Source organism: Aspergillus homomorphus (genome assembly GCF_003184865.1).
Source record: "Aspergillus homomorphus CBS 101889 unplaced genomic scaffold BO97scaffold_39, whole genome shotgun sequence".
NCBI classification, from domain to species: Eukaryota; Fungi; Ascomycota; class Eurotiomycetes; order Eurotiales; family Aspergillaceae; genus Aspergillus; species Aspergillus homomorphus.
In genome coordinates this window covers 59296-85915 of record NW_020291925.1, presented here as the reverse complement: position 1 = coordinate 85915, position 26620 = coordinate 59296, and the positions used below count along the sequence as shown (strand labels likewise).

Here is a 26620-nt window from a genome sequence, read left to right as displayed (position 1 = left end):
CTCCTCAGCAACTCGCAACCTTGCCGCCGACGAGTGTGCTTGTTTGTTGTCGGAGGATGGTCCAGGTTTGTGAAACCTAATTGAAGGACCTTACACTATTATACAGAATCACGCCCCCCGAATTATCAGAGCCGGTCGCAGGTGTTACGCACGCGCCGCCAGCTGAATCTGAGCTCCACCGAGCTCGAGACGACGACTCACCTGCAGTCGCCTCACGATCGTTCTAACATCCTTTCTCTTCTTTTCAACTCGTTTATTCATCATAGTCCATCAACATGGCCGACCAAAATATCTCCCAGTACAAATACTCGGCGATGTCCAACCTGGTTCTCCAGGCGGACCGTCGTTTTATCTCCCGTGTCAACGATGAACCCACCGGTGACCCGGAGTCCCTCGCTGGCCGCATCAGCATCCGAGAAATGGGATCGAGGATGGCGCGTGATGATGCGCCCAAGACCAAGAAGAAGGCCGGTCTGACGGATATCGAGAGAGGCTCCATCCGCGAAGGCGAGGATGTGCTCGCTCGCGAACAGAGAAAGACCCAGCGGGGTCAACCGGCACAGGTACGCGGCCAGGGAATCCTGTCCGCTGCCGATGCCCTCGTCGAGGGCCTGAAGTACCGTCCTCGCACGCCTGCCACTCGAGCTACCTATGACCTCATCCTCACAATGACCGCCAGCCACCTGGGCGACGTCCCCCACGAGGTTGTCCGGAGTGCCGCCGATGCAGTGTTGGAATTGTTGAAGGACGAGGATATGAAGGATTTCGATAAGAAGAAGGAGATTGATGATTTGTTGGGCAGTGCGATGAACCCCAAGGAGTTCAACGAGCTGGTCAACCTGGGCAAGAAAATTACCGACTACGATGCTCAGGATGATGATGAAGAGATGGGCGACGGTATGGCTGGTGAAGCAGAGGGTGAACTGGACGAACGTCAGGGTGTCGCGGTCGTGTTCGATGAAGAGGATGAGGACGATGAACGCATCGGTACCCTCGACGAAGTTCGCGACGATGATGAACTTTCAGAAGACGACGAAGCAGATCAACAGGATGCACCAGGGCTTGACGACGCAACGACTGAGAAGGCAGATCTTGAAGGTTTACAAGAGGCTGAGGAAATGGTCATCGATGGAGGTCTAGACCGTGGGGAGGGACGACGTGATAAGAAGACCACCGTTCTTGCTCGAGAAATCGATGCCTACTGGCTCCAACGCCAAATCGGTAACGCATATCCGGACGCTCACGTACAACATGAGAAGGCAACCCAAGCACTCGAACTCCTCGGAGGTAAAGGAGAGGACGGCGAGGCGCGGCCCCTTCGCGATGTGGAAAACGATCTGATGGATTTATTCGATTACGAGCACCCTGAACTCGTCGCCCTGATGGTCACCAACCGTGATAAGATTGTCTGGGTCACCCGTTGGCGACGAGTTGCTGAAGATGCGGACGCTCGCCATCTGGTCGAGAGCGAAATGGTTGAAGCCGGACACCGCGCGATCTTGGATGAGATCCAGGGCAAGACAGCTCGCGATGAAGGTGCAGGTCGCCCCTCGAAAAAGATCAAGCTAGACTTGATGGATGTCGATGTTCCCAGCGCTCCTCAGCAGCCCGAAGTAAAGCAAGAGGAGGGAGGGCTGGTACGTGGTCTGCAACCGAAGAGATTGATCAACCTGGAGAATCTTGTGTTCCACCAAGGTAACCACCTGATGACGAACCCTAACGTTAGACTGCCCCAAGGCTCTACGAAACGGACGTTCAAGGGATATGAAGAAATTCATGTGCCTCCCCCGCAGGCCAAGAAAGAACCGGGCGAAAAGAACCTTCCTACCACCGAGCTGCCCGAGTGGGCACGCATCGGCTTCGGAAGCTCAAAGGAACTCAACCGAATTCAGTCCAAGTGTTTTCCGACTGCTTTCCACGATGATGGCAACGTGCTTGTCTGTGCCCCAACCGGTTCAGGAAAAACCAACGTTGCCATGCTCACCATCCTGCGCGAGATTGGCAAGAACCGTAACCCGCAGACGGGAGAAATCATGCTGGATGACTTCAAGATCATTTACATCTCTCCCTTGAAAGCTTTGGTACAGGAACAGGTCGGCAACCTTGGTAAGCGCCTGGAGCCTTACGGTATCAAGGTGGCGGAATTGAGTGGTGATCGCCAACTTACGAAGCAGCAAATCGCTGAGACCCAGATCATCGTGACGACTCCTGAGAAATACGATGTTATCACCAGAAAGGCCTCGGAAACGAGCTATACCCGACTCGTTCGTCTGATCGTTATCGATGAGATCCACCTTCTCCACGACGAGCGTGGCCCTGTCATCGAGAGTATTGTTAGCAGAACCATCCGAAAGGTCGAGCAGACTGGCGATCCGGTCAGGATAGTTGGTCTCAGTGCTACACTCCCCAATTATCGGGATGTTGCCAGCTTCTTGCGTGTTGATCCTCTAAAGGGTCTCTTCCATTTCGATGGCTCTTACAGACCCTGTCCCCTCAAACAAGAGTTCATTGGTGTCACAGATAAGAAGGCCATCAAGCAGCTGAAGACCATGAACGATATTTGCTACAACAAAGTTCTCGAACAAGTCGGTCAAAAGAGGAATCAGATGCTGATCTTCGTACACTCTCGAAAGGAGACCGCCAAGACTGCCAAGTACATCAGAGATAAAGCTCTTGAGATGGAAACCATTGGCCAGATTCTGCGCAGTGACGCTGCAAGCAGAGCTATTTTGGCTGAAGAAGCTGAGTCGGTTGACGATGCCTCCCTGAAGGATTTGCTGCCTTACGGATTCGGTATCCACCATGCTGGTCTCAGTCTTGCTGATCGAGACTCGGTCCAGGCGCTTTTCGCCGACGGCAGCATTCAAGTGCTTGTATGTACGGCAACTCTTGCGTGGGGTGTCAACTTGCCTGCCCATACGGTCATCATTAAGGGTACTCAGATCTACTCGCCTGAGAAGGGTAGCTGGGTCGAGCTCAGCCCTCAGGATGTCCTGCAAATGCTGGGTCGTGCTGGACGACCTCAATATGATACTTTCGGTGAGGGTATCATCATCACATCGCAAACTGAGATTCAATATTACCTCTCCCTCATGAACCAGCAGTTGCCAATTGAGAGCCAGCTTGTGAGCAAGCTCGCGGACAATATGAACGCTGAGATTGTTCTCGGAAACATCCGTACCCGTGATGAGGGCGTTGACTGGCTGGGTTACACCTACTTGTTCGTCCGCATGCTTCGCTCGCCTGGTCTGTACAGTGTCGGTGCGGACTATGAGAACGACGATGCTCTGGAGCAGAAGCGGGTTGATCTCGTCCACTCTGCGGCTGTCATCCTCGAAAGAGCAGGACTCGTAAAGTACGACAAGAAGATAGGGCGTCTGCAATCTACGGAACTTGGGCGCATCGCTTCCCACTACTATATCGGCCACAACTCCATGTTGACCTATTCTCAGCACCTGCAACCGAACATTACCACAATCGAATTGTTCCGAATCTTTGCTCTTAGCGATGAATTCAAGTACATCCCAGTCCGCCAAGATGAGAAGCTGGAACTGGCTAAACTGCTTGGCCGCGTGCCTGTTCCTGTCAAAGAAGGAATTGATGAGCCTCACTCCAAGATCAATGTTCTGCTACAAGCTTACATCTCTCGCCTCAAACTTGAGGGACTTGCTCTGATGGCAGATATGGTTTATGTCACTCAGTCTGCCGGTCGTATTCTGCGTGCTATCTTCGAGATTTCCTTGAAGAAGGGATGGTCGTCTGTTGCGAAGACTGCCCTCAACCTGTGCAAGATGGCCGAACGGCGCATGTGGCCAACAATGACACCACTCCGTCAATTCCCGTCTTGCCCCAGGGATATCTTGCAGAAGGCAGAGAGAATCGACGTTCCCTGGGCCAGCTACTTCGATCTTGACCCGCCACGCATGGGCGAACTTTTGGGTATGCCTAAGGCTGGACGCGTTGTTTGTGACCTTGTCTCAAAGTTCCCTCGCTTGGAGGTTCAGGCCCAGGTCCAACCCGTCACTCGCTCCATGCTCAGAGTTGAGTTGACTATCACTCCCAACTTCGTGTGGGACGAGACATTGCATGGATCTGCCCAAGACTTCTGGATCTTGGTGGAGGATTGCGATGGCGAGGAGATCTTGTTTCATGACCAGTTCCTTCTCCGTAAAGATCATGCGCAGTCTGAGATGAACGAGCATCTCGTTGATTTCACTGTTCCGATCTCGGAGCCTATGCCCCCTAACTACTTCATTTCGCTCGTGTCGGACCGCTGGATGCACTCGGAAACCAAGATCGCAGTTTCGTTCCAGAAACTCATCCTTCCTGAACGCTTTCCGCCTCACACTCCTCTCTTGGATATGCAACGAGCTCCAGTCAAGGCGCTGAAGCGCGAAGACTTCCAACAGCTGTATCCTGACTGGCAGTACTTCAATAAGATTCAGACGCAAACTTTCAAGTCGCTCTTCGACACCGATGACAGTGTCTTTGTTGGTGCTCCTACCGGCAGCGGAAAGACCGTTTGTGCGGAGCTTGCGTTGTTGCGTCATTTGTCTCAGCAAGACAGCGGCCGTGCTGTCTACCTTGCTCCATTCCAGGAGCTCGTTGACCAACGGCTGGCGGACTGGGAGAAGAGATTTAGCCAGCTTGTTGGTGGCAAAACCATCGTTAAGCTGACGGGCGAGACCACGGCTGATCTCCGACTTCTGGAACGGGCGGACCTCGTTCTCGCCACACCTGGTCAGTGGGATGTCTTGTCTCGGCAATGGCGGAAGCGCAAGAACGTGCGCACGGTGCAACTCTTCATCGCTGATGAGCTACACATGCTTGGAGGTTATGGTGGATACGTGTATGAGGTGGTGGTTTCACGCATGCATTCTATGGCCCTTGAAACCGAGAATGGCATGCGTATTGTTGGCTTGAGTGTGCCTCTGGCGAACGCTCGTGACATTGGCGAGTGGATTGGCGCCAATAAGCACACGATTTACAACTTCAGTCCTCACGCCCGACCGGTGCCTCTGGAGCTTCACATCCAATCCTTCACCATTCCTCATTTCCCCTCGCTCATGCTCGCAATGGCAAGACCAGCTTACCACTCCATCCTGCAGTTATCTGCTGACAAGCCCGCCATTGTCTTCGTGCCTAGCCGCAAGCAGACCCGTGCTACTGCCATGGATCTCCTGGCTGCTTGTGCCACAGATGATAATGAGGATCGATTCCTCCACGCCGATGTGAACGAGTTGGCTCCTCTTCTCGGTCGCATTCAAGAGCAGACACTGGCTGAGTCACTTACCCACGGCATCGGGTATTACCATGAGGCATTGAGTCCTACCGACAAGCGCATCGTGTCTCACCTCTTTTCCATTGGTGCTATCCAGGTTCTTCTTGCTTCTCGCGATGTCTGCTGGGAGCTCGACCTCACTGCGCATCTGGTGATCGTCATGGGAACTCAATTCTTTGAGGGTCGTGAGCACCGCTACATTGACTACCCTATCAGCGAGATCCTCCAGATGTTCGGCAAGGCCTCTCGCCCGGGCGAGGACAGCATTGGTCGTGGTGTGCTCATGGTTCCTGCCGTCAAGCGCGAATACTACAAGAAGTTCTTGAACGAGGCGTTGCCTGTTGAGAGTCACTTGCAGGCTTATCTGCATGATGCATTTGTCACCGAGATTAGCACGAGAACGATTACCTCCACTCAGGACGCCATTGATTGGATGACACACACTTACTTCTACCGCCGTCTTCTCGCCAACCCGAGTTTCTACGGTCTCACCGATGTCAGTCACGAAGGTCTCAGTACCTTTTTGTCCGAGTTGCTGGAGAACACCTTGAAGGAATTGTCTGATGCTAAGATCGTGGATCTGGATGAGGAAGACGACAGTGTCGCTCCCTTGAACGCTGCCATGATTGCTTCATACTACAACATTTCCTTCATTACCATGCAGACCTTCCTTCTTTCCCTGTCTGCCCGTACCAAGCTCAAGGGCATTCTGGAAATCATCACGTCAGCGACAGAGTTTGAATCCATTCAGATGCGTCGTCACGAAGATCACATTCTTCGTCGCGTGTACGATCGTGCCCCGGTCAAGATGGCCGAAACCGCCTACGACTCGCCCCACTTCAAGGCTTTCGTTCTCTTGCAAGCTCACTTCTCGCGCATGCAGTTGCCTATTGATCTTGCCAAAGATCAGGAAGTCATTGTCAGTAAGGTGCTCAACCTCCTCAGCGCATGTGTGGATGTTCTCTCTTCGGAGGGTCATTTGAACGCGATGAATGCGATGGAAATGTCGCAGATGGTTGTCCAGGCCATGTGGGACCGCGATAGTCCACTGAAGCAGATTCCTCACTTTGGCCCTGAGGCCATCAAGGTGGCCAATGAGTATAAGTATGTATCCGTTGTGAGCCCCAGATTGATCAATGCTAATTCTGCTTGCAGCATCAATGACATCTTTGAGTTCATGGAAGCCATGGACCCATCCGAGAACAAGGACTACGCGACATTGGTCAAGCGTCTTGGTCTGGATAACAAGCAGCTGGCCCAAGCCGCCGCTTTCACGAACGAGAAGTATCCTAACCTGGACCTTGACTTTGAGGTTGAGGACCCTGAAAACGTCACCTCGGGCGAGCCGGCCTATCTCAAGATTAAGATCGAGCGCGAAGTTGAGGAGGATGAAGAGCCTGATACGACAGTCCACGCTCCCTTCTACCCGGGTAAGAAGATGGAGAATTGGTGGCTGGTTGTGGGAGACGAGAAGACAAAGAACTTGCTCGCTATCAAGCGGGTCACCATTGGCCGGAAGCTGGATCTGCGCTTGGAGTACATTGTCCCTACGCCTGGAGAGCATGAGTTGACCTTATACTTGATGAGTGACAGCTATGTGGGCGTGGATCAAGCCCCTACCTTCACGGTCACGGCAGCGGAGGGTATGGATGAGGATGAGAGCGAGGAGGAGGAAGAGGAGTAGACGATCTGTCTGTCTGCATGGACATGTGATGGTTGATCTTGGAATTGATTTGTATGATTGTGTGTAACTATATGTTCTAATGGGGAATTCCATTCTGATGGATAATTTAGACCCATCACACTGCTACCACTTGAGGTACATACCACACCGCATTACCTGTACTGTACGGAGTAGAGCTATCCCTATTTGGCATACCGGGCGGTTGTGCCCAGCCGCCCTGACGCCACCTCCGCTCTTCCTTCCCCTCACGGTCCTCAGCCTCCCCCCACACGCCCTCTCTGTTCCTCTTTCTTCCTTTCTTCCACTTCCTTACATTTTCTTCTTATCAGCTCTTGCTCTTCTGTACTTCAGGGGAATCGAATTCGGTGCGTATCAAGTGTGCAGTCCTTGGACAAGCTAGATTAACCGTATTCTAGCTAGCTAGCTATCTTATCTATCTGTATCTGACCATTGCCGGTCGCGGTGTCATGACCATTCGATCCATGAAGTTCACTCCAGAGTAAGTCAACACTCTGTGCCAATCCGGGAACTTATCTGGCCTTTGTCTGTCAAGACTAAATGCTTTGAAACCTTATACTGACCTGGGCTAGAGTTCTCCTTGGAGCTCCGCGGCGTTCTGGCCCCGTGCCGAATGCCTCAGGCACCCTTGCGGTGTACACCCAGACCACCTATTCGTTCGAATCCCACTCTAAGACCAACGAAATCCGAGTATTGGACATCGAGAGCGGCAGATCGGCTCTCATCACCAATGATGTCGGTGCCAGTTGTCCTCAGTGGCTGGGCGACAGCAACCAGCTGGTTTGGTTGAAGGCCAAGGCGAACGGCAATACCAGCTTCATTATCGGCGATGCACACCAAGCAGACAAGACATACACCGCAGGAACGGTCCCCGGCCCGGTTTCAGACCTGAAGGTCACGGTCGTCGAACCGGGAAAGATTGGCTTTGCTGTTACCGGCAAGGCCAACACGGACGGCACCCTGTACAACCCCCATGACGCAAAGAAGCCCACCACTACCGGCCGCCTTTATACTTCGCTCTTCGTGAGACACTGGGACGCGTATGTTGAACCGCAGAAGAACGCCATCTGGTATGGCTTGCTTCTACAGGCACCCCTCTCTCCGCCCACTCGACAGGCGGGTAAGTACACTGTGTCAGGGCTTACCAACTTGATTCAAGTCTGTGGCTTGACGGGTGTGGAGTCGCCTATTCCTCCATTTGGCGGTACTGGTGACTTTGACATCAGTCCATCTGCCATTGTGTTTGTCGCCAAAGATCCGAACCTGAATCCCGCCACCCACACGTCTTGCTCCTGCTATTACTGCCCGATGTTCTCCTGGACCAGTGTGACTGCAATGGAAACTAAAGTGTGCGCTGTTAAGGGCTTGGAAGGAGCCATGTCCTCCCCGATTCTCACTTCGGATGGCAGTTCGATTGCTCTTCTCACGATGCGTGAGGACGGCTACGAGTCTGATAAGAGACGAATCCTTTATGTGCCTAATCCTTGGAGCGGGGAGATGATTGAGGTCTTTGCAACTGCTGACGGAGAAGGTGCATGGCCTCTGAGTCCGTCGGGATTGACCTTTACGCATGATGATAAGTCGCTTATTATTCAAGTTGAGGAGACCGGACGAGGAGTACTCTATCAGCTGCCATTGGACAATGTTCGCCACGCGAGTCCTGACGTGTTGAAGAAGCTCACACATGCGGGCTTCGTGACGGAAGTGTATCGCGCGGCCGCCGATTCTAGGAAACTGCTCATCGCTAGTAGCAGTCTCGTGGATAACAGTAAGTGGTCTATCATCGATCCTGAATCGCCGAATGAAGTCCGTGTCATATCCTCGATCGGACGCGATGGCGCTTCGTTCGGGCTCAGCCCTACCCAGGTGGATGAGATCTGGTATCGTGGCGCAAATGACACCCCTGTGCATGCCTGGGTGGTGAAGCCGTCCAACTTCAAACCCGGGGAGAAATATCCGCTGGCTTATTTGATCCATGGAGGCCCCCAAAGTGCATGGTGCGAGCAATGGAGCACTCGCTGGAACCCTGCTATCTTTGCTGAACAGGGATATGTTGTCGTCACACCCAATCCTCGCGGTAGCACCAGCTACGGGCAGAAATTCACGGACGAGATTCGTAATGCCTGGGGCTCGCTACCCTACGTCGACCTCGAGAAGGGCTTTGACTATATCGCAGAAAGCCTGGACTATGTGGATACATCCCGAGCGGTGGCTCTGGGCGCCTCGTACGGTGGCTACATGGTCAATTGGATTCAGGGCCATCCTCTAGGTCGACGATTCAAGGCACTGGTGACGCACGATGGAGTTTTCAGCATGACCTCCATGCTTGCCAGTGAAGAGCTTTACTTCCCATTGCGGGATCTCAAGGGTCCTTTGTGGAAGGTGCCCGAGAATTGGGAGCGGTGGGATCCATCTCGTCATACCGCTAACTGGCAGACGCCGCACTTGATCATCCACAACGAGCTCGATTACCGGCTGACCATCGCTGAGGGACTTGCTGCGTTCAATGTGTTGCAGTTGCAGGGAGTAGAAAGCGCGTTCCTGACCTTCCCGGATGAGAACCACTGGGTGCTGAACCCGGAGAACTCGCTCATGTGGCATTATACCGTGTTGAACTGGATCAACAAATACACCGGGCTGCCAACGGCGTCGAGCAAGTACGCTGAGTTCAGCGCGACAAAGGCTCCATCGATGGAGAAGCGATTGGAAACTGTTTCTCTGTGATTCAGTTGAGGATAGGGTACTGGTTCTAGTCACATGATATCTCAGGAAATAATTGTGTTGTGGTCCATTCCATTGTCTGCCTCTTCCACAAAGAACAATGAACCCACTTTGGTATGGGCATTAAGCCGAGGCAGGCCCCTGTAGGTCAGATAATGGTCTCGATGCATAAAGGGATTGGCATGCCTTGTTCACTATGAGACCGGAACACTTAATATAGCCAGTAGTTTTGTTCAGGAGGCCAACAAAAGAACGGTGCTGTGACTGAACAATAGAGAGGATAAAGGTAGTGAGGTGCTGATTGTCTGAAGCATATCGACATGTTGTTTCGGTTTCGAGTTTTAATAGAACCATGCTTGACAGGAAGATGTGCTCAACAAAGGAGGCAGATTGTATAACCCCAGCGCTGTCCTCTCTACATGGAATATCTTGGAGCTGTTCTTCTTCGATCATGATATCCTCCTCTTGTTCGCGCCAGTTTTACATGTGAGAATTGATCCTGAAGCCAAGCCTATACCAGTAGTATCTACTCTTGAAGATATCAAGAAGTCTAAGACAAGACATCGCGCCGACATTCGAAATGTCGCCCCGACAAAACATGCCGCCGTTCACGCCACGGATTGTCATCGTCCCAGCTTCACCCCCGACGACTACCTCACCCACCTATACAACTGACTCGGACGACCTGGAAGACAGCGACCAGTTCTCGCCTATGTCTATTAGTCCTACCAGTCCAACAGCCACATCGATCACCGCCCCCCCGCGCCGCTACCGACGCCTGCTTCCAGCGTCAACAGTGCAGACCCAATCCCAACAACACCCCCATCAAGCAACACAAGCACCAACCACACAAGCAACAACAAAAGAACCAATACCATCATCAACACAACTCCTATCCCCAGCCTTCCCACCACCATCCTTCCAAACCTTCTTCACCTTCCACCCCGCCAACCCAACCCCCGTACCTTTACCCTCAACCTCATTCTGCACAGCAACATCAACAGAATCCCGCCCAAACAAACGCCCCAATCCCAACTCCAACCCCACCGCCACCGCCAAACCCACCAAGAAGAAGAACAACAGAACTACCCCAACACTGGAAGCAATAACCACGCACCTCCGCACAAAGCTCTACCCGCTAGTCAGCAGCACCACAGGCCACGAGCACCCGGCGTTCCCGCGCACACTCCTCGCCTTCCACTGCCTCACGCACGCGCAGCTCGACGCCCTGGCCCGCCACTTCCACCAGGTGTATCCACCCGTCGCGGCCACGGGCTTCTACCCCATTACCGTGCCGCCGTGGGTGGGGACGGATCGCAGTAGTGGGCGTGGGAATGTGGATCTTGAGACGAAGAGGCGGAGGTTTGGAAGGTTTATTGGGTTAAGGGGGTGTGAGAGTCCCATCTCTATCTCTTCTTTTTCTTCTTTCTCTTTTCCTTGGGGAAAAAAGGGGGGGGAGGGGGCTGGGGTTGCGGTTTCGGATGATGATGGCGATGAGCTGGTTGGGGATTGGGGGGAGATGGCGGAGAGGAAGAGGAGGGTTAGGGGGTGGTTGGAGAAGTTGGATTCTGGGGTTGGGGGTGCGGGTGATTCTGAGGGTTTGGAGAGGCCTAAGGATGCTGGGAGCGGTGGGGGGAGGGATAGAGAGCAGCAGGGTACTACCACTACTTCTACCTCCAATATACCCCTTGAGGAGGAGACCGAAGAGCAGATGCTCGCTAGGATGGAACGCGAGTGGTTTGATGCTATGTTGCGCGCTAGATTGGAGTCGGACTTTGCCATGCGCTGGAAGATGGGCGGTGGGTTTTGAATACATCGAATCAGTTGCTGTTGCTGTTGTCAGTGCTTGATGATTATCATTGTTGTCAGAGGTTTATGGTCGTATATAATCATGCCTACCCAATACTCTATCCATTTCAGGGTCGGAATTTATGTAGTACCAGGTGTTGAGACAATTACTGGTTGTGCGTAAAAAGGGGAGGCTCTATCTGCTGCCCCCATCTGCTCATTTGCTTCTTCATCTGCTGTTGGACCAGCAGAAGCATATTGCCACCGCCAGCTGTGGCTGCCTTGAGCTGGACGTAATGCTAAGTCTCATCAAATAAAGTAACTGCTGGAGCTTGGAGCCAATCGAAGTGGGTGACATATTTGACAATGGTAGAGACGAGACAGGAGAGAATTCATTCCCTCACCAAGTGTCATCGACAACGTACACATCGGTGTGGGGGTTATGGAATAGACTGCCTATCACATCCGTTGATTCCCGGCTTATCTCTGCTTCAACATAACGAGATGCAACATCAAATAATGGCTTAACGATACGCAGCTGCCTATTAGAGCTGACATATCACGGTGATTATGCCAGAGATTGTAGACCGTCAACTACCCCCCCTCAAACGGCCCAGGTCCGCTATATCAGCAGTAGCAATAATATTACAAACCAGGATTATAAGAGGGACAAATAGCGCTAGGAGAAGAGTCTTATTAACCTATTTATAAAGACCCGTCGGTCATTTTACTGTATCGCAAAGTATAGCAATACTGGCTTCGGTTTCTTCAGGAGCTATTCGGGCAGTAGTAATATATTACGTACACAGTATTATACCCGAAGGGCTCTCTGTTGGCATTCCTTAGTATATAGAGGTCAAAGTAGAGTATTCCATAGCTTTATTAGCGTATATCAGGAACCGTAAAAAGTTCAGATTCAGTATATAACTACTCAACAGGTCTGGCCAATTCTGAGAAGGGTGTTTAGTCAGAGTATCCACGGATAGATTCCGTATCCTTGCTTCTGTAGGGAGTACTACGAAAGTCATTTAGATACTTAATAGTATCCGGCTCTCACCGCTATCATCTGCTCCAGCTCAGAAGCTAATATACTGGTACGAGACACACGAACGGAGACCGGTTTTTTCAGCGTCGTCGGGCTATACAGACTATCGTACAAGCGGCCGTAGAGACTAGCAATATCGATCCAGTCAGGCAGCCAGTTATATACTAGGGAGGTCATCTTGCGGTCCAAAGTAAGTCGTGGGATGGTGATATCCTGGTCTTTTAATAGGCGATAGCGTGCCAAGCTGTCAAGTCACAGCTTTCTCCAGGGCGTACACAGCCCAGAAAAGATACATCTTTCACTGCACTACGTTTTCTTGTTCCGGTACCATGGAGTAATTGCTATGCAACCCCAGGGTCAGGCACATTAGCAACGCTCGTGAAATAAACGTCCAGGCTGCGGACACTTTTCCCCGGTGCAGACAATGAAGGGACTATATGGTGGAAATCAAATTAACACTGCGGGTCGGAGGACAAATCACTTATTCGGCCGGCTCCTGGGAGGTCGTGGACTGGGATATTTTTGATATTGTGGGCATAGACTATAATCGTCGAGGAGAGACGGCGGAGAAGTACGTCTCCTGTCTTGACCGGTACAGGATTGGAAGAAAGCCTCTCGCGGTTTTGGAGGTTGGCTGCTGCGCCTACGAGGGGGCAGCTGAGCGTGGAGACGGCGGGTTCGTACTCTTGAGAGGCACGAATCCGGACGGCACGGGCACCTTCGAGAACGATATCGTCCCGACGCGGAGCGAGAAAGAGCAGGCCGCTTATATCGGGACGCAGCTTGAGCTTCTTAACAAGGCACGGGTTGATGCGGCCTTGATATACCTGTTTTCGTTCCCTTGCCTGGCCGCAGGGAAAGGGGCCAGGAACCTCGACATGGTGTCTTTCTCGCTGGTAAAGACTTTTCCCTGGAAAGGATCCAAGATCTAAGAATATGCCTCCGTGGGTATCGAAGGAGTCTTTTTATCGCGTCGCTGATGTCTTTCGCTCTATGGAGCAGGCAGAGCAGAGATCCGCGGTGTGCGTCCTTAGGCAAGGGCCTAGAGACTTAGAATTTAGTGTCGCATAGAATCAGAGCCCTTGTGACCTTGAACAGACTGTGAACCGATAGGTAGTTGGCGAGGACGAGACTATTCGCCATGGGAATATGAAAGTCTAGTGATGGCCAAGCGCCATTGCCATAGACGTGACGACGTCCACCCGTCACGTCAAGGTATACACTCATTTCGTAAGGTAACGAGTTCCTACATTCTGTACAGAATGCTGTTATACGATACTATTGCGAGAGACCCAGAACATAGCTCAATATGGAATTATTTCAATGAGGTATCCATCTGGATCCTCCACAAAGGGACAGCTACCACGGCTTCCCACAGAGGCCTGTCAAACCCCTTGTCGGGCGTATTGCAACCCAAAAACGTGGCCATCACCTCTGAACCTTAGGCCACCCCAGCTTGAATTCCGTATTGCAGTGAATCAGGCACAATCATCCGCCGTAGCTGCTCAGAGCGTGCTCAAATCTACCCAATGAGCAAAAAGGGGCAAAGGATGAGCAATAAAACGGAAATAGCAGGCCATCGTCGACCGTCCTGGAAAGTTAAGTACGTACATATGTATATGTCGTGATCATCCTGTCAATTCTAATGGCCCATTCCCTTCTCCTGGTTCTCTACCACGATCCTCCAATACTTCTCCCGGCTGCGTTCGCGGAACGTCTTGCCCCATTTGATCATCCCGAGGAAGACGGCTGCGCAGGCCAGGCCGACGAAGGCGGCCGAGATAAAACAGTTCTGGTAGCCTAGGTTGTCGACCCAGGGTGTGATCCTACGACGGTTAGTCAAGATGCACGGACAAAGGACGAGCACGTACCCGTATCCTATGGCGAACGACATGGTATTCCGGACTAGAATCACTGTAGCCATCGCGTCGCCGCTCAGTTCGCGGTAGCTGTCAACTAGGTAGTTCACACTCAAGGTGATACCACACGTGTTCGCCATGGCAAGGAGACACATTGCTACGATCAGCCCGAACCAATGGACTTGGTGAGCTGCGCCCACGCCCCAGAGCAAAAGCGATCCGGGCACGACGATCAGGCAGATTGCAAATGGCCACAACCGTTGTTCGGCTTCCATGATACCGTTGTTGCGTCGAGCCAATCTGACAGTAAGCCAGTCGCTGAACCGGCCCGTCAAGAGAAAGCTGAGTGGGTTAGTTGAGAAGCGAGACATGTCGAAGGGTACTCACGCGAAGACTACACCGAGGATACAAGCCAGATAGCTCAGACCAACCATTGAGGAACTGCGAAGGTCAGCATCCGATATGGCTGTCTAGGGAGCACATACCTGAAGTTGTACGGAGCACCACCAAGGATGATAGACGCAGTACCATTGAGCACATTAAACCAAATCAGGTACGAGCCGTAAGAGAACCTATAGATGTTAGTGACACTCAAATCCTGGAATACCATCGAACTTACCCAGCGTAGAAGATCACGGGCCAGCTCAGATAGTATATTGTGTGCCATAGCCGTCGGAACATATTATTCCTGGGCAGTCTCGGCCCCAACAGAGACAGTTTCCTGATGTAGCTCTTCTTCTTGTACATGACGCTATACTCCGTATCGGGGTGCTGAACCACACCAGAAGGAGCCTTTTCTTTCTCGTTCTGTTCCGATGTCCTTGTGGAAGACGGCGTTTGTGAATCGGGCAGAGTTCTATGCTCGCGCACGTAGTTGGTCTCTTCCATGAAGAAAAAAAGAAACACAATCGCACAGCCACAGAAGATACTGGGCCAGTAGAACACCCATTGCCAGCCTTGGTATTCCGCGATAAAGCCACAGATCACCGGTGCGAAATAATTACTTCCGGCGAGAAAGAACGCATATAGGGCCATATAGGTTCCTCGTTCATGGGTGAAGTACTGGCTAATGATGAGCTTGGTCGAAGATTTTGATCCAGTCTACTTACCACATCTGTGACAGTGACTTCCGGCAGGGCTTCAATCGGGGCAGTAAAGAAGCCCGATATGATACTTCTTGCGATCCACTGGCCGTTGGTATGGATGTAAGGGCTGATCTATGGTTAGTCGATTTACTATAACAGGTGGGCCCGAGGAGCTTACCCCCACATCGAAGTTCCCTAGCAATCATTAGTGAACTTTTCGTCTTCCATAATTACTTTGACAGCCTTACCAAAATCCCCACTAGGGATAGAATATATGTCAAGCGTTTGCCATATTGCAATGCCAATGGCTGCCAGAAAAGAAGTCCCCAGCCTGCGAACAGAAACATATAACCGGTGCCCTCGTTCAGGGTGGAAACAGAAACTCCCGTCGCGTCCGATAATTCGGTGAGGACCGAATATACAACCGAGCATGCTATTCCCGCGAACAGTGTATACCTATGACGCAATGTCAGTGCCGAACCACCGAGCAGGTGAGCTCTTACATCGACCACTTACACGCTGACGCAGATGGTGGAAAGCAGTTTCCGTCGAGGCGCCCAGTTCAATGGGTCATCGGGATCATCCGAAGGCTCTGGAATGAGGACGATGTCGCTGTCACCCTTGTCCAGGTGGCGGGCCGCGAGAACATGTTGTAGATCCACCAGTGTCACTGTGCCTGGGATGGCATCTCTATCCACATTAGGGGCCATGGTGTCGGTCAACAATTCGCATGAACCGACAGGCCTTTGTCAAGGTTCAGAGGAAGAAGAGAAAAGACAGGCTCTGCTCTTGGTTAAAATGATGGCTGCTTCCTCCCTGCGGGCAGCCGGGGTTATTAAAGGCTGGCTATTCTCGAAGAACCTTCCGACGGTGACCGAATCAGCGTGCAGCGTACATGTCAACCTTCGCAGAGGCCTGGCAGTAGGTATCATTTACCGCGTTCGAGAACCCCCGCTCTCTCTGTGGCACCATGGAACCATTCCGTCTGCTATCAGGCATGCTGTCCAGTGTCCACAGGTGATCAGACACCCGGCCCTGTTATCATAGCTTTGTAGATAAGCCAACCCCGGGAAGCATTCCTCACGCTGAGAACGCCGAGCCTAAGCAAGCATTGCACGGCACGGACGAGAGTCATCGGGACCCTATGAACTGGGGTAACGCTCTGATAATCATGTCCTGATGGATCCACTTGGTTATCAAGGAAGAAGAGCGATAACAAGGGATGTCTTCCCCGCGCGGCTTCGAGGCGGGCCATCGCGATAACCCACCAGTTGCGGCTGTCCAAACGAAGCGGGGATTTTGACCGTCGGCTAAGATGTCCATCTTGCCGGTAGACCTAGGCTGATGCTGTCGCAGCGGAAGGATGATCCTTGAATCAGAGTGGACGATCTTGACTATCCCATTCCAGGCTGTTGTCACTTGTTGTTGTATGCAGCTCGACGGCTGTCAACCAGTGTAGATATCCAAGACTCAGATAAAGATGTATCACCCCTGCACTTTTGGATCCCGCATGGCGATATTGTAAGCGATACCAGTCACACTATTGAGCAGTCGATCGACATCGTGAATGGGGAGAGAGTGGAGGAAGAGAAGAGAAAGCTCTCCCGCCGAGGTTCTCATCACGGGTTTATCTGCGACTCGGGCGAAGTGCAAATACGAGCTTCTATCATCATCGGACTCCTTCCCATAGTCTGGAACTTGTCTCTACGTCAGTCATCCCCACTAGATAAGGATGGAGAATCGATATCAGAGGGGTTTTGCTTCGGAAAGATGGCCATGCAGCACTCTCCACACCTCTTTTGATAACAGGTTCTGTACGTCCGGTACGTCCAAATAACCCCGTCTAAATAGACGCTTCTACGTATCATGCTCAGTGATCCTCGCCCTGGAGGCCGTAGATCTCGATGATTCACTACTAACCTTCCAGTTGTCAGCACCAAAATGCTGGCACGAATATTTTACTAATCGGCTCAGCAGAGATTATGTCCAACATCAAATCATTTGTATAATACACCAGACAATCCAACATGCAGCACAGCTGACGGGAATCGACATTAATGTAGAAGTATGAGAAAGCACTTGCAGGGAACATGCTAAGGCGACAATAGAAATTGATAGAGTCAAAATGTGGCTCAGCTCAAGCCTCCAGCGATCTCATCATCATCTGGGAGATCCCTAATGACATCTTGAATGATCTGAATCAGCTCATCGATGTCTGGTCGATCGGCAGGCTCAACTTGTAGACACTTGCGAACAACTTCTTTCACAGGCTCGCTGATCGCCATGGCGTTGTCACGGTTATTATTGGTGTCAGCGGCTTTGCCTTTGCCTTTGGTCGCACTGGATTTCTCGTCGGGGAAGCGCCAGTCTCCACCTAGTACGCACATACTCAAACTACCACCAGTCTCTTCGCTGCGAGCTTCAAAAGGACTCTTGCCCACCAGACAGGCGTACAATGTGCATCCAAGGGACCAGATATCCACTTTAGTATCGATGATGGATCCCGTCTTAACGTCGAACAACTCGGGCGCCCGGTATGGCATCGTGCTGTGCTCTGCTGCAGTGTCCTGAACCGCCAGGGCGAGTGAGCGCGAAGTGATTGCGATTGGACTGGGTGCTAGCGACCCAAGGTCCATCAAAATGGGCGTGCGACCATCGTCAGCGATCATAATGTTCCCTGCTCAAGTTAGCCCAAAGACGTTCTCGTTGAGTTTCCGACCACCATACCAGGCTTGATGTCTCTGTGAGCGTACGGACGGAGGTCTCCATCCTGCACTCCTTCCTGGCTCCTGGTTACTTCATCGTCCATCAATGGCTCATTTTCCTCATCATCGTCATCCGCGTTCTGGCTTGCTCGTCGCTTAGATTTCGCCTTGCGAAGAGCAGTGTCTGCGTCTTCCTCGGCGCCTTCCCTCCTGACAGCCTTGGCTTTACGGGTCGGCCCCGATCCGCTCTTGACACGGTACTGGTGCATGGCGCGCAATGCCTGTGCTACCCCCAATACCAACACCATCAGCCTTTTCTCCGGGAAGCGGGAGTGATTGACGAGATTGGCGTTGATCGCATCTTGGAGGTTTCCGCGTTGGTAGTAGGGCAAAAGGATGTAGACGGTCTTGGAGCCGGGCTCACCGCCGTCGGAGCGAAATTTGGAGCCGGGTTCGGTCGAGACGCAGTGGTCAATGGAATGAATAATGTTGTTGTGTGCTGTGAACAGATTGTAGGCTTCCACCTCCTTCAGGGCCTGAGAGACCGACTCCTGTCCGAATGGGCATCGAATCTTCTTAAGCGCAAACAACTCGGAGGTCGCTTTGTCCTGAACGAGGTAGACATAGGAGAAACCGCCCTGCAAAGAAGGGGCGAACGATCAGCATGGAGGGTTTCTTGGAGACAACAGCATTGAAATAGTAGTCAAATGCGGACCACATACTTCACCCAGCAGGCGGAGCAACTTGAAGCTGCGATTATTGATCTTCAGTTGCGGCGTGCTTGGAAAACAGCACATACAATCGGTGAAACTGTACAGAAGGTCGAAGAAGTATTGCGCCATGGCGAAAGGGAGCGGCGCTACGATCTGAGGGCGGAAGTAGGGGAGGTGCAATGAAGCTCTTGATAGCGCAATGATGGATCACAAGAATAGAACGGCTGTGGTGACCCCGTGGCGACTACGGAGTTGCTAGTTCGAGAAAGGATACGTACTATCGTCCACTTCTGACGGGCTGGGCTCCACCCACGAGTTGGCGGCGCAAAAGCGGACAGCAGAACGGTAAGGGAGCGAAAGACACAGATCGGAACTGCAAGGGAAAGTGTGGAGGAGGCGGGAATGAGGGTAATCCAAGGGCGTAGCAGGGTTGATTAAAAGGTGCTGGTAAGCCACCTGGAAAGAAGGAGATATTTGTCACCTGGTGGTGGTGGATATGAGGAGGAAGCAGTAGGTAAGGAAGACGAATGGATAGTAAGAACTAATTAAGGCGTGGAGCGGAACGATGAGGAGAAGCACAGAATGAGGAATGAAAGTCCTGACTTCTCAGGCAGAAACATGAACGTGCATTGCTCCAGCCACTAGACTTCTTCGGGCAGCGAGCGTCACTATCCATGATTTATTATTGTATGTTTCGAAGGTGTAAGTACGTGACGGGACGCTACGGCGGTGGGGCAAATCGTCCATGGTTCGTGTGTTTATTACTGGTTTGGGATGGGTTCGGATCGAATCGAAAGGCTGAAGGCTGATTGAAGGCTTTCTTTCAACCAGCCTTCAATCCAGCTGCAGAGCTTCCTGAGCTTATCCCCGATTCGACGTTCGTCACTCGGTTCCCATATCTACCCATTGTCGTGTCTTTGGCTGCGATCTTGTCGACCAGATTCATATATCTCAGTCTCTCAATCTGATTTGTCGTTCTTCTGCGCCTGTTGCCTGCGCCCCTGTCCTTCGCTGCCCAACTGGAGGATCCGGAGACCCTACCTGAAAGGCTTAGAGACAGAGAGAAGAAGGATAGGGATAGTTCAAATAACTATCCCTCCGAGCCTCCTACTAGCTGCGCATCCATCCTGACACCAACTATGTCGACTGACCTATGATCAGTCACTTGTTTGCTGCACTGCTTTCAGCCACCCCACACCTTACCCATCACTAGGCCATCCCTTTCTTTACCTGTCGCCGTCCCTTGAAACCTACTGTGCATCCCTGCCCCTGTCTGTGGCAGTATATCTCGACTCTCGGTCTCCTTTTCCTTCCGCGCGCGCCGAATTTCTGACTCGACTCGACCCGACCACCTTCAGTCACTATGGCACCCTTCGACGATGTCCAGGTGGGCGACCTGGTCAATGTCCCTGGGGGCATGTACGGGACGGTCAAATACTTGGGCACTGTGGCGGGTAAGCCAGGCAAATTCGCTGGCATCGAGCTCGCAACGGAGCATGCCAGGAGGGGGAAGAACAATGGGGACGTTGAAGGCAAGCGTTACTTCTCCACGACCATTCCCGGCTCGGGTATCTTTGTACCGATGAACAACAACAAATATGTCACCAAACGTGCTTCCGGTCCAGGCTCGAACATCAATGCCGGCCCTCCTACTCCCTCGCGACCCGTCAATTTCAGCAAATCTATCGGCCCCGGTACCTCGGTACGCGCCCCCCGAGTACGGCGTCCGTCCCTCTCCCGGCCCGAATCGCCCAGAGGCCCGCCTCCTTCCAAGCTGAACCTGGCGGGGTTGCGAACCCCGTCCGTGGCTTCGAGAAATGTATCGACGAATGGCTTCCCGCGAAGTCCAGTCAAGGCCCCGTCCCGCGCCTCTGACCGTCCTCCGTCGCGTTTGAGCACCGAAGATGACATTCCATCGACCCGAACCTCCGACTACCACCAGTCTTCCGTAGCAGCGGAACTACAAGAAGTGCGGGACCAAGTTCAGAACCTTGAGAGGCAGCTGCTGGACCGTGACCGTCAGTTGGACGAGCAAGCAGCGACCCTGTCAGACTTTCAGCGGACCCTGGAGGAGCTGGAGGGATCCGACTCCCTGTCGATCCGCGCCCAACTGCGCGAGAAAAATGAGAAGATTGCACAACTGACTGCGGAATTTGATCTGCACCGAGCAGATTTCAGAAGCACGTTGGATACTTTAGAAGTGGCCGCCTCGGAAACGGAGCGGGTCTATGAGCAACGCCTGGATGAGTTGATGCAACAGAACAAGGAGCTAGAAGAGCGCGGGGAAGATGTCGAGGCTGTGGCGAGACAACTCAAACAGCTAGAGGAACTCGTCTCCGAGCTTGAGGAGGGCCTTGAAGACGCACGCCGCGGAGAAGCTGAAGCTAGAGCCGAGGTGGAGTTTCTGCGCGGGGAGGTTGAGCGGACGAAGCTGGAACTCCAAAAGGAACGTGACTCGAAGGAGCTTCCGGCCGGACCAGACGGACAATATCACCTGAGGGAACTAGAGCAAAAGGACGACGAAATTCGTGGCCTCAAGGCTATCATTCATTCGCTCAGCCGTGGTGACCCCGATTTGCACGCAATCCAACAGAATGGTATCGGAACAAGCCCGCATCCCGATCATCCGTCCGATCATCAGTCAGAACATGTGACTCATCTTGAGCAGCAAGTGGAAGACTTCGAACGCATGTCGGAGCGGAAGACCTACCGCATTGAAGAGCTCGAACGCGAACTTCAGCAACTGCAGATTAACGGTGGCGGTCGCACGCGTAGCTCCACCGTGACTACAGCACCAAACCACCAAAAGTCAACGAGCACTAACGGGGCCAACCTCACCAATGGCAACGTGATTAATCATGCGCACCGCCTATCTGATCGCACGGTGGTTCCAACCGACTGGCAAGATTCGGCTCAGCATGAAGGGCAGTATCAGGCTTATTCTGTAAGTCACCGCGCTATGTCGGATGCCTCCCACCATCGTCTTGAGACGATGCACGAGATGGACGCTCGCTCGGAGGACGGCGGCTCCCTCTGGTGTGAGATCTGTGAGACGGGCGGTCATGACATCTTGAGCTGCACAAACATGTTTGGTGCCGAAAACAAGGATAAGACTCCTGAGCCTGAGGAGCCACTTCACGATGACAGCTCTGTCGGCGAGAAACCTACCTCCGAGACTTCTACGGCGGAGCCCTCTACATCTTCAACTCCTGAGGAGAGCACAACTCCGCAAAAGACCGGGCGTGATGCTGTGCTGGAAGGGCTTCGGGGAGTAGGCTTGACGTCGTCCATGGCCCCTGTTGCAGGAAAAGCAAGCGGTGTGATCGATGAGTCGAAGTGGTGTGCTCTCTGTGAGAGAGATGGCCACGAGAGTATTGACTGTCCGTTTGACGATTGAATCAATGGCAGACCCGAGCGACCTGATCCGAGACACAATGCAGCTGACGAGTCAATAAAAGGTCCTATGATTGCATTTAGTCTTGCCCGCCCATGGTATGCTCCATGAAAGGCAATAATGCAGGAGACTATTGCCGTTGTCTAAAGGCTTGTTGCTACCATAAGCAGGTCTTATTCAGATACAACATACGTTGGTAATTCTGCCAAACCGCCGGTTCTATCTCGCCCTGTTCTCTTGGCACATTACATGGGGGCAATCCGGTCTTTCTTCATAAATTATACATTTCTGGTTGCATGAGCAAAGATAGCATGCATACGAAGTTTGCCCTGGGGCTGTGCCGCTGTGATAAACTCACATGTTACTAGTCAGCCTTGGTCAAGTGTGTTAAGATCGATTTACTTTCTTTGTCTCGTGTGCCCTGTTCTTCGTCCTGGTGTTGGCTGGGTCCAGAGGAAGACAGCTACTTTTGTGTACTCTTTCGCTCCAACTTCTCTTCTCTTTCATATTCCCCTGGGTCACTGCCATCATTCAGACATTCAATACCTGACTTTAGCCTGCGGGCAACCTAATCAATACCCGAAGCGGGCCAAATGCACTACTCATCACACCTCCAATTCCCGAACTGTAGATTTCTTCCTAGATACGGGAGAGGCTCCCTGGCGCATTGTTCGTAATCGCCAACGTCACACTTTTAGCTGGGAGTTTTCCAACGAATATTATAGTACAGTACATCACCATGGCACCAAACTGGGTATCGTTTCCACTTTATCCGACCGAGACTCACTCTGGGTGTCGAGGAGGCTGTACGATCTCACCCTCAGCAAACTTGGTCTGCGCAATAGTCCCACATGCTTTGCAGGTCCGTTTCTCCTCATCCGCAGCGAACTCGTTAACGACGTCCTTCACCTGGGTTCCAAGATCCGTGCAGATGAATTTCTTCTCCCAAACAATCTCACTGCAAGCCTTACAGTACCAGCGCATGCTGTCCACCGCGTCCTTGGCCCGGGGTTGTTCCATCACCACCCCCACCGTGTCCTGAAACCGCACCGGACAATGGGGAGTGTTCGCCGGCAGCAGAAAGATGGAACCTTCGTGGATCGGAATATCCTGGAACACAGGCGGTGTTACCGAGGTGTCCACCGTCTTCAGCAGCATGGATCCTCGGTACTGGTAGAAGAATTCCGGGGTGGTATTGATGTGGTAGTCCGTGCGGGCGTTGGGCCCTCCCACGATCATTACCGTATATCCGGCGGTGGCGGGTGATGACGGATGATACACGCAGTAGTTATTTACTGGGGGCTGGAGGAGGTGCGCGTTGGCTTCTAGCCTGCATGTACACCGACAGGTCAGTTGTTGTGCGAAAGCGGAATGAGTCAAAATGGTGAGGAGGGGCTTTCGGGGTTGATAAGCAACAAACTATGCGGGGCTAGGAGGGGTATATGAGACAGACTGGGAAGCACAGTGGAGGGCTTCAATACCATTTGGGGATATTTAAGGCCGGCGGCAGCATTGTTTGCCTGTAATATGCCTTAACAATGATTTCCGAGCAGTCGACACTGAATGATGTGCTTTGTTTGAGCCAAAGATGGGCGGCGGGTTGGGAGATCTATGTGATCATCCGACGGAGGGTCTTCCTGGTTACGCTAGTTAGTCTAAATGTTATCGGCGCGGAGATAATCACCGCCAAACCCCGTTGCGCCGGATCGGATCATCTGTCTTTCCGGCAGATTTTCTCGATTCCCTTTTTCGGACCCAGGCAAAAGAAAGATTCGCAGGGCCGAAATTCTGATTGCTCGAGGCTCTTTGCTATCACCACGGCGTTTCTCGAGGCAAATAATCCTTCATACCGGACACAATGGCGTCGACTTCTCAGCCTCCGCTTCGGTTCACCTCCCACAAAAATTTCGTCTATCGTCTCGTCTTTTCTACGTTGACCGGCCGCACCGTCCATATCTCTCAGATCCGTCCTTCGTCCCCGACGAACCCAGGTCTCGCTCCGCATGAAATCTCTTTCCTTCGCCTTCTCGACGCTGTCACCAATGGCTCCCAGATGGAAATCTCCTACACGGGTACTATTGTCGTGTACAAACCGGGTCTTATTACTGGCAGCGCTACGGGCACCGGCGCCAGTGGAGGTGTGATTCGCCATGAGCTCCCCGCAGGATGCACTCGCGGAGTCAGCTATTTCCTCATTCCTCTGTGTCTTCTGGCACCCTTCTCCAAGTCTCCGATTAAGGTGACTTTCACTGGTCCGGGAGTGATTACCTCGTCCACCCCGACGGGCGATATGTCTGTCGACAGTGTGCGTACTGCTATTCTCCCTCTCTTCAACCAATTCGGCATCTTCAACAACATCGAGCTGCGCATCCTCAAGCGATCCAACCCTGGGCCGAATGGCAGAGGAGGTGGCGGTGAAGTCCAGTTTGTGTTCGGTCACCAATTGCGACTACCGAAAACTCTTCACCTGATGAACCCGGGTCGAATCAAGAGGGTTCGCGGTGTGGCTTATTCGGTGGGTGTTTCTGGATCCAATAACGCGAGAATGATCGAGTCCGCCCGTGGCATCCTCAACCCTCTTGTACCCGATACCTACGTTTTCTCTGATGTGTCGTCGGCGCCGTTCGTGCCTGCTCCGGAGAAGACCAACCCGTCAGGAAAGAAGAAGATTGGCCTTGGCTTTGGTCTGTCCCTGGTCGCTGAGTCGTCTACTGGGTGCCTGTTCTCCGCCGATGTGGCATCGCCTCCCTCCGGTGGTGAAGCGCCGGAGGACATTGGGAAGCGATGTGCCTACCAATTACTTGAAACCGTCTCCAAGGGTGGCTGCGTTGCCCCTGCAGGAGTGCCGATTATGCTTGGTTTGATGACCATGGGGTCGGAGGATGTGGGCCGTATCCAAGTTGGCCGCGAGGTGATGGCTGCCGAAAGCACCATTCAACTGGCCAGGGACCTGGCCACATTCGGTGCCCCGGGCTGGGGTCTTCGCGATGCTAGTGGTGAAAACGAGAATGGAGATGTGGTCATCAGTGTCGTTGGACGCGGCATCGGCAATGTTGGGCGCAAGGTCGCTTGAGCGTGAAACATCGTCACAGCTTCGCCTCACTCCCTGGGGTCGGCTGGTTCGAGTATTATCGATTAATCCGATCGAATAATATGTTTCCTGTCTGCGGCGGCTCTATCGGCAACGTCGCAGCTTTGTTTCAGGGCCTTGCCACCTAGCAGGCTTCATTTACGACAGCGGTGTATAGCGATCACACCAGGGGAAGAAGCGGAGTTTCACATCAGCCGAGGAAGGAAAAAGACCACGTCAATGCTTCATTCTCAAGATGTGCCTTTGCTCATTGTCGCCAAGTTTCACCGCTAGCTTGGCTCTGTGCCACGTGGCTGAGACCACACCGGACAGATGGCCGTTGATCGCACACCGCAGCCCGCAATATGGCATTCATGCCCCTCAACAGCACCGTTGCAAGGTCTTTTGTTGTTCGACTTTTCTTATGATACCCACTGTTGTTTGGTCTGTGAGGCGTCCACCTCATCGTTAGGGGAGGCCATGTGAGATTTGAAGGGAAGGAACTGGATTGGTTTTCGGAGTCAGGAGTAGGAGAAAATAGGGCTGGTGGACTGCGGCCTGACGAACAGACAGTTCTAGAATTGAGTGCTTGATTGGTGGTTGTCCCATGTATATAGATGCCATGAAGTAAAATATAAGCCCTTGCTGGTTGCGTCTATCGTCGATCTACTTATTTCCTTTCTACTAACTCTCAGCCCTTCACCATGCAACTTCTCTGGCTTTCTCTCTTCGTCACTCCATCGCCTCGACTACGTCGCATTAGGAAATCGCTGAGCAGCAGGCCGGAGAATTTACGACGCATCGGTCCAACAGCGTTGATCAGTTCAGATCGTCTGTCGGTTTATGTATGACCACGGCCTCACGCCATGTCCCGCTTACTCGACCTTTCTTTGTCTCCGGTCAGCCGGCATTGAGCCATTCAACGAATCCGACATGATGGATATGAAGTCCTCTTCGCCAGGCCCGCAGAAACAAGCCAGCTCGACGACGCCTCCCCCGTTCGGCCATCCATGATTACGACACTTCCTTTCCAACCCGACACAGCGAGGCAGAATAAAACCCGAGGCTCTCCCGACTTCCTCTCTTTCTCTTCTCTTGCTACCCCTTCCTGCTTCTCTGTCTTTTGTCTACACCTCCTCGTCCCCTTCCTACTGACTCTTTCCATCCTCCCTTCCCAGGCATCATCCCCTTTCGACGATTTACATTCAACATCTGTCTTATCTGCTTCCATCCATGTTTCGCGTCGCTCGACTTAAC

General features: G+C 52.5%; 9 protein-coding genes across 9 annotated transcripts; 6 read left to right on the top strand and 3 right to left on the bottom strand.

Moving 5' to 3' along the window:
* BO97DRAFT_374989 (ATP-dependent RNA helicase BRR2) lies at positions 1-9843 on the top strand. Its single transcript, XM_025692966.1, has 4 exons — positions 1-6385; positions 6437-6878; positions 7382-7464; positions 7556-9843. The coding sequence occupies exons 1-4, from the start codon at positions 276-278 to the stop codon at positions 9705-9707; spliced, it is 8787 nt and encodes a 2928-aa protein (XP_025548413.1). The 5' UTR covers positions 1-275; the 3' UTR covers positions 9708-9843.
* Positions 9844-9996: 153 nt separating this feature from the next.
* Positions 9997-11514, top strand: BO97DRAFT_458412 (uncharacterized protein; the record flags this gene model as incomplete). The annotated part of the gene is made up of 1 exon (XM_025699228.1): positions 9997-11514. Exon 1 carries the CDS (start codon positions 10285-10287, stop codon positions 11512-11514), a length of 1230 nt encoding a protein of 409 aa, XP_025548412.1. The 5' UTR covers positions 9997-10284.
* A 1460-nt stretch (positions 11515-12974) lies between these two features.
* BO97DRAFT_427527 (uncharacterized protein) lies at positions 12975-13469 on the top strand (the record flags this gene model as incomplete). The annotated part of the gene is made up of 1 exon (XM_025697209.1): positions 12975-13469. One exon carries the CDS (start codon positions 12975-12977, stop codon positions 13467-13469), a length of 495 nt encoding a protein of 164 aa, XP_025548411.1.
* Positions 13470-13927: 458 nt separating this feature from the next.
* Positions 13928-16191, bottom strand: BO97DRAFT_374984 (putative MFS transporter; the record flags this gene model as incomplete). The annotated part of the gene is made up of 9 exons (XM_025692965.1): positions 13928-14363; positions 14409-14738; positions 14784-14837; positions 14882-14968; positions 15016-15458; positions 15506-15608; positions 15660-15676; positions 15730-15937; positions 15998-16191. 9 exons carry the CDS (start codon positions 16189-16191, stop codon positions 14180-14182), a joined length of 1620 nt encoding a protein of 539 aa, XP_025548410.1. The 3' UTR covers positions 13928-14179.
* A 1213-nt stretch (positions 16192-17404) lies between these two features.
* BO97DRAFT_374981 (putative serine/threonine protein kinase ENV7) lies at positions 17405-19411 on the bottom strand. The gene is made up of 3 exons (XM_025692964.1): positions 18909-19411; positions 18209-18824; positions 17405-18158 (listed from the first exon to the last, which is right to left on the bottom strand). The coding sequence occupies exons 1-3, from the start codon at positions 19026-19028 to the stop codon at positions 17614-17616; spliced, it is 1281 nt and encodes a 426-aa protein (XP_025548409.1). The 5' UTR covers positions 19029-19411; the 3' UTR covers positions 17405-17613.
* A 735-nt stretch (positions 19412-20146) lies between these two features.
* Positions 20147-22686, top strand: BO97DRAFT_170675 (CAP-Gly domain containing linker protein BIK1). Its single transcript, XM_025690303.1, has one exon. It carries the CDS (start codon positions 20263-20265, stop codon positions 22294-22296), a length of 2034 nt encoding a protein of 677 aa, XP_025548408.1. The 5' UTR covers positions 20147-20262; the 3' UTR covers positions 22297-22686.
* A 245-nt stretch (positions 22687-22931) lies between these two features.
* BO97DRAFT_445549 (3-hydroxyanthranilate 3,4-dioxygenase) lies at positions 22932-23916 on the bottom strand. Its single transcript, XM_025698559.1, has 2 exons — positions 23775-23916; positions 22932-23623 (listed from the first exon to the last, which is right to left on the bottom strand). Exons 1-2 carry the CDS (start codon positions 23804-23806, stop codon positions 23077-23079), a joined length of 579 nt encoding a protein of 192 aa, XP_025548407.1. The 5' UTR covers positions 23807-23916; the 3' UTR covers positions 22932-23076.
* Positions 23917-24073: 157 nt separating this feature from the next.
* BO97DRAFT_170670 (RNA 3'-terminal phosphate cyclase-like protein) lies at positions 24074-25493 on the top strand. The gene has a single exon (XM_025690301.1). It carries the CDS (start codon positions 24152-24154, stop codon positions 25364-25366), a length of 1215 nt encoding a protein of 404 aa, XP_025548406.1. The 5' UTR covers positions 24074-24151; the 3' UTR covers positions 25367-25493.
* BO97DRAFT_170671 (uncharacterized protein) lies at positions 25494-25887 on the top strand. The gene has a single exon (XM_025690302.1). It carries the CDS (start codon positions 25620-25622, stop codon positions 25833-25835), a length of 216 nt encoding a protein of 71 aa, XP_025548405.1. The 5' UTR covers positions 25494-25619; the 3' UTR covers positions 25836-25887.
* Positions 25888-26620: the final 733 nt, after the last annotated feature.

Coding starts and splice junctions, on each gene's coding strand:
- BO97DRAFT_170670 (XM_025690301.1), top strand. CDS start 24,152: ATGGCGTCGACTTCTCAGCCTCCGCTTCGGTTCACCTCCCACAAAAAT.
- BO97DRAFT_374989 (XM_025692966.1), top strand. CDS start 276: ATGGCCGACCAAAATATCTCCCAGTACAAATACTCGGCGATGTCCAAC. Junction 6,879..7,381: donor ACTTGATGAGTGACAGCTAT/GTGGGCGTGGAT, acceptor ACCGTATTCTAG/CTAGCTAGCTATCTTATCTA. Junction 7,465..7,555: donor TCCATGAAGTTCACTCCAGA/GTAAGTCAACAC, acceptor GACCTGGGCTAG/AGTTCTCCTTGGAGCTCCGC.
- BO97DRAFT_170671 (XM_025690302.1), top strand. CDS start 25,620: ATGTGCCTTTGCTCATTGTCGCCAAGTTTCACCGCTAGCTTGGCTCTG.
- BO97DRAFT_170675 (XM_025690303.1), top strand. CDS start 20,263: ATGGCACCCTTCGACGATGTCCAGGTGGGCGACCTGGTCAATGTCCCT.
- BO97DRAFT_445549 (XM_025698559.1), bottom strand. CDS start 23,806: ATGCTGCCGCCGGCCTTAAATATCCCCAAATG. Junction 23,624..23,774: donor GCCTTAAATATCCCCAAATG/GTATTGAAGCCC, acceptor GTGTACATGCAG/GCTAGAAGCCAACGCGCACC.
- BO97DRAFT_374981 (XM_025692964.1), bottom strand. CDS start 19,028: ATGGCGCAATACTTCTTCGACCTTCTGTACAGTTTCACCGATTGTATG. Junction 18,825..18,908: donor TGCTCCGCCTGCTGGGTGAA/GTATGTGGTCCG, acceptor CCTTCTTTGCAG/GGCGGTTTCTCCTATGTCTA. Junction 18,159..18,208: donor TCACAGAGACATCAAGCCTG/GTATGGTGGTCG, acceptor TAACTTGAGCAG/GGAACATTATGATCGCTGAC.